Source organism: Gastrolobium bilobum, unplaced genomic scaffold (genome assembly GCF_033153095.1).
Source record: "Gastrolobium bilobum isolate Gb01-03AN ecotype WA unplaced genomic scaffold, APGP_CSIRO_Gbil_v1 utg9312, whole genome shotgun sequence".
Taxonomy (NCBI): Eukaryota; Viridiplantae; Streptophyta; class Magnoliopsida; order Fabales; family Fabaceae; genus Gastrolobium; species Gastrolobium bilobum.
In genome coordinates, this window is record NW_026898497.1 from 80,723 (window position 1) to 84,715 (window position 3,993).

At 31.9% G+C, this 3,993-nt stretch overlaps 1 protein-coding gene across 1 annotated transcript; it reads right to left on the reverse strand.

Moving 5' to 3' along the window:
* Positions 1-1,228: 1,228 nt before the first annotated feature.
* LOC133316872 (transcription factor MYB20-like) lies at positions 1,229-3,545 on the reverse strand. The gene is made up of 3 exons (XM_061518667.1): positions 3,402-3,545; positions 2,941-3,070; positions 1,229-2,060 (listed from the first exon to the last, which is right to left on the reverse strand). The coding sequence occupies exons 1-3, from the start codon at positions 3,532-3,534 to the stop codon at positions 1,364-1,366; spliced, it is 960 nt and encodes a 319-aa protein (XP_061374651.1). The 5' UTR covers positions 3,535-3,545; the 3' UTR covers positions 1,229-1,363.
* Between the last annotated feature and the right edge of the window lie 448 nt (positions 3,546-3,993).

The following is a 3,993-nucleotide window of genomic DNA, read 5'->3' on the forward strand; positions in this document are numbered from 1 at the left end:
AGCGCCATTCCTCTGACGAGCGCGAGCAATGCGATTGCAGTGGCAGAAGTGGTCATGGTTTGCTATGGTCGTTGATGGCCTTGCAAATGACTTGGCATCCGAGTCTCCTAAATTAGAAGCAAAGAGGAGAGAGATGAAAACAGGACAATAAAAAAGGGTATTTTTGTCTAAAAAATCTAAGACATTTTTCCATGGGATGGTATTTCAAAAATACAACCTATCCGGTGGTATTTTGAAATGGAATTCTGCTTCATCATTTTAAATCCCCAGAATTTGATTTTCTTGAAAAAAAGATTTCAATCCACGTATTAAATATGAGTAAATAAGCTTCTCATTATCATTTTAAACTAAGATTCGCTATTTGTTATCTGTCGGTCAATATATATTCAAAGGCATCTTGTGCAAAATTCCATATGCTTGCCTCACAATCACCTTTTTGTTCTCGGATGAGTAACTTATAATGACTAATCATATAATTTTCTTTTCTAAGATTGTAACTATTTCAAATTTGTAAAGGGGCATCATTATCATTGTTAGTATTCCAATTGCATTTCTTTTTTCTTTGCTTAAGTAAGTATTATTAGTTGGTAGGTCATTACTTATATAAGACAAAAATAAAAGAACAAGAAGGTAATTATTGACAAATCTATAATGCGAAACTATGAGTCTGTTTAATTTTGTTCTGATTTTTTTTTATTCTTAAAATTGTTTTATAGAATAGTTATTGAAATAGATATTTTTTGTGCTTTTTTTTTGTTTTAAAAATTAAAAGTCAAAACACAAAATAAAAATAACTCAGATATATTCTCTAAAATTAATTCTAAAAATATAAAATAATTTTTATTTCTGAAAATACAAAAATTACTTTTAGAAACAATATTCAAACAGAGCTACATCTGTGAGAAATAATTTAACTTCGGCAAACACAGCTACAAATCAGAATAGAAGAGGGTTAACCTACATGGATTCAACTGTACAATCAGATAGAATATGAAATTAAAAATATAAAGTAAGAAATATGAATTAAGAAAGAAATGAAATAGAATATGATCGAATTTTAGTTAGGTGAAGATAAGGAATTTGAAACTTGCAGTGTAACCAAGCAAGAAATAGGACCTTAACACACCAACAAAAGATAAATAAAATAAAATAAGCAATGACTTCAACAGAATAAAACAACATGTTTCCATTATCATATACATAATTTTTTACACGATATAAGGTGAAAAGCTGGGGGAAAAACTTGATAAGCTAAACAACTTGGGTTCTGTTCTTCCTAATTATTGATTCACTGTTTATTCTTCATAAGAACGTAGAAGGAAATTACAAGTAAATCAGAAGGAGAGATGAGAAAAAATTCAAATCAAAATAACCCACATGCCCAAGATTCTGAATCCACGACCATTCTTGGGTACTGAGTGAGAGGAGCATCAAATACTTGTTTTTTATCATCATCATCATCATCATCATTAATCAGCAAATTTAAACAGCTAATAAATTCATCATCCCACAAGGCCATGTTGTCTTCGTTGTTATTGTTAATACTATTATCATTGTAATTACAAGACCACTCAAAATCTGGGAGGTGCAGGTCTTCAAGGAAATTGGTTGAATTTGAAGAAGATGTAGAGGTTGAAGAAGAGGATGGAACACAGGGCATTAGAATCTCATCGGCTTCTATTATTGGAACTTCATCTGTGCAGAACCCATTCATTAGCTCCATTGTTTCAAATTCGGGTGCTATAATTTTGTCATCCTCTTTGGCTTCAGTGATGGTTGATGACTCAAATGAAGTCTCTGGCTTCTTATTTTGACTTTTTTCATGTTCAAATTTGTGGTCAAAATCAACTGGCAAAGGTTGTTGGTTCTGCTGTTCTTCTAGTGGTTGGTGTAGTTGTTGTTGAGGTTGATTTTGGGTTTGCTCAGTTGCATTAGAGAGTGCCTTGTGCGTGACAGGATCAATGCCCATTTTCTTGAGCTTTTTCTTTATGTGGGTATTCCAATGGTTCTTTATCTCATTATCAGTTCTTCCAGGGAGATGAGAAGCAATCTTAGACCATCTGCAGAATAAGTTAAAAAAAAAAAAAAAAAGACATCAATAATAAATAAAATAATAGTGATTAAAAAAAAAAAAAAAAAACATGAAAGTTAAGATTCCATTATAAGACAAGGTCCACCCAGCCTACTAGGATCACTTAGAAAGGAAGAATAATATATTTTTTTTTTGATAAACCTGTCTGGAGTGGGTCTAAAATTAAGACTTTAAATATATTATAAAGGTGGCACCGGAAAGAAAAGGAAGAATGACTTAAGGCGTTTGGTACAGGAAATTTTTTTTTTTTGTCAGAAATCTCAATTTTCAAAAATATAATTTTTATATTCAGTTTATGATAATATTTATAAATTTAAAATTTAGAAAAATTCAGTTTAGCTGATTTCTTCAAACGCCCATAAAAGCTCCATCTTTCAATGTCATGCAAGTTACGAAATAAGAAAAATTGCACACGACAAATTTGGCCTCTATTTACTTTTCCATGTTAAAGACGCGCATTTGCAGTCAACTTTAACTGCAATCATAAGCAGTTCCTTTTCTTTCTTTCTTTTTTTCCTTAAAAAAATGAATAAAGAAGAAAAGAAATGAGACTACATTTTTTATACGCCTACTCCTCTTAGCAGGTATGAACCATGGGACCACGTCTTCTCACTCCGATGAATAAACAAATGACAAGTTGAAGTGCATGTATTATTTGAATAACAAATTCAATTAAGTTAGTGGCTTTGGTGCCATTAAGATAACTTTTTCTTTGGTTTACATCATTTCTTGAGATAACACTAGTCTAATGTTTCAAAAGAGCACTGTAGTAATTATTATTATTATTATTTTTAATCATTACTAAGGATCATCAAGGAAGAATAAGCATGCAGAACAGGGGAATTAACCTGTTGCCAAGTTGAGCATGGAGATCAATGACCATTTTCTCTTCATATTCTGATAAAAGGCCTCTCTTTAAGTCTGGCCTCAGGTAGTTTGTCCACCTGAGCCTGCAGCTCTTCCCACACCTTAACAGCCCTGCATGGAATCAGTCACACCCCCAATTGTTAAATTTAAATTTTGTGAAAGTGGTTGCTTCTGTTTCCCATTTGAATTCAAGAGTATAAATGAACATGAAAATCTATGAAGCCAAGGAATGGGAAACAAATAAGAGGAAAGACAAAAACCCATTGACCAAAATGCAAAATATTTATGAACCATTTAAAAAAATTAAATAGCCAAATGGGAAAGGAAGCATGAAACTCCAGCATTTTTAGCTTCATTCATTAAGGATTTGAATGGCTACATATATATATTAAGTACTATATCTCTATGTGGCCATGAATGTTTAAGAAATGGTCTAACAGACCTGATAGCTTAGGGACAGCTCTCCAGCAACATTGGCCATTAGTGAGGATGAAGCTAATGAGCTTCTTATCTTCCTCTGCAGTCCATGGCCCCTTCTTCAACCCAACTTTGTCACAGCATGGTTGCCTTCCCATTTTTTTTTAAATTAAAACAGAAATGCCACAATCCTATAGAGAGGGTTCAAATTGAAATTTAAAGAGAAAAAAGAGAAAGAAGTGAGGCAAAGGTTAAGAGAGAGTCTAAGGGAGTTGGGGAGATTTTGAGAATATGCACATAACGAGGATGGATAGTGCACCACCACCTACTTATTTATATATACAAGTCATCCCCTCTAAACTCCAAAAGTCACTGGAGTCCCAAAAGCACATTATCCCAATTTATCTCTTATTTTTATTTATTAATTATTAATTAAGGCTATTTAAAATAAGAAAAATATGTGCCCTTTTAAAAGATGTATAGTTGTATCATGTGAGAGAAAGACACAACCTAGTATTTTTTATTTAAATTTTAAAAAAAATCACTCACTTTCTCTTATATGATTTTTATTACTTGTGTATTTCTCTCACTTAAAATAACATAATTTTATGTCTTTT

What these genes read in the sequence shown, in the direction of transcription:
- LOC133316872 (XM_061518667.1), bottom strand. Translation starts at nt 3,534, where the DNA reads ATGGGAAGGCAACCATGCTGTGACAAAGTTGGGTTGAAGAAGGGGCCA. An exon ending in AGCTGTCCCTAAGCTATCAG is followed by an intron (nt 3,071 to 3,401) that starts GTCTGTTAGACC and finishes GATTCCATGCAG; the next exon opens with GGCTGTTAAGGTGTGGGAAG. An exon ending in CATGCTCAACTTGGCAACAG is followed by an intron (nt 2,061 to 2,940) that starts GTTAATTCCCCT and finishes CTTATTCTGCAG; the next exon opens with ATGGTCTAAGATTGCTTCTC.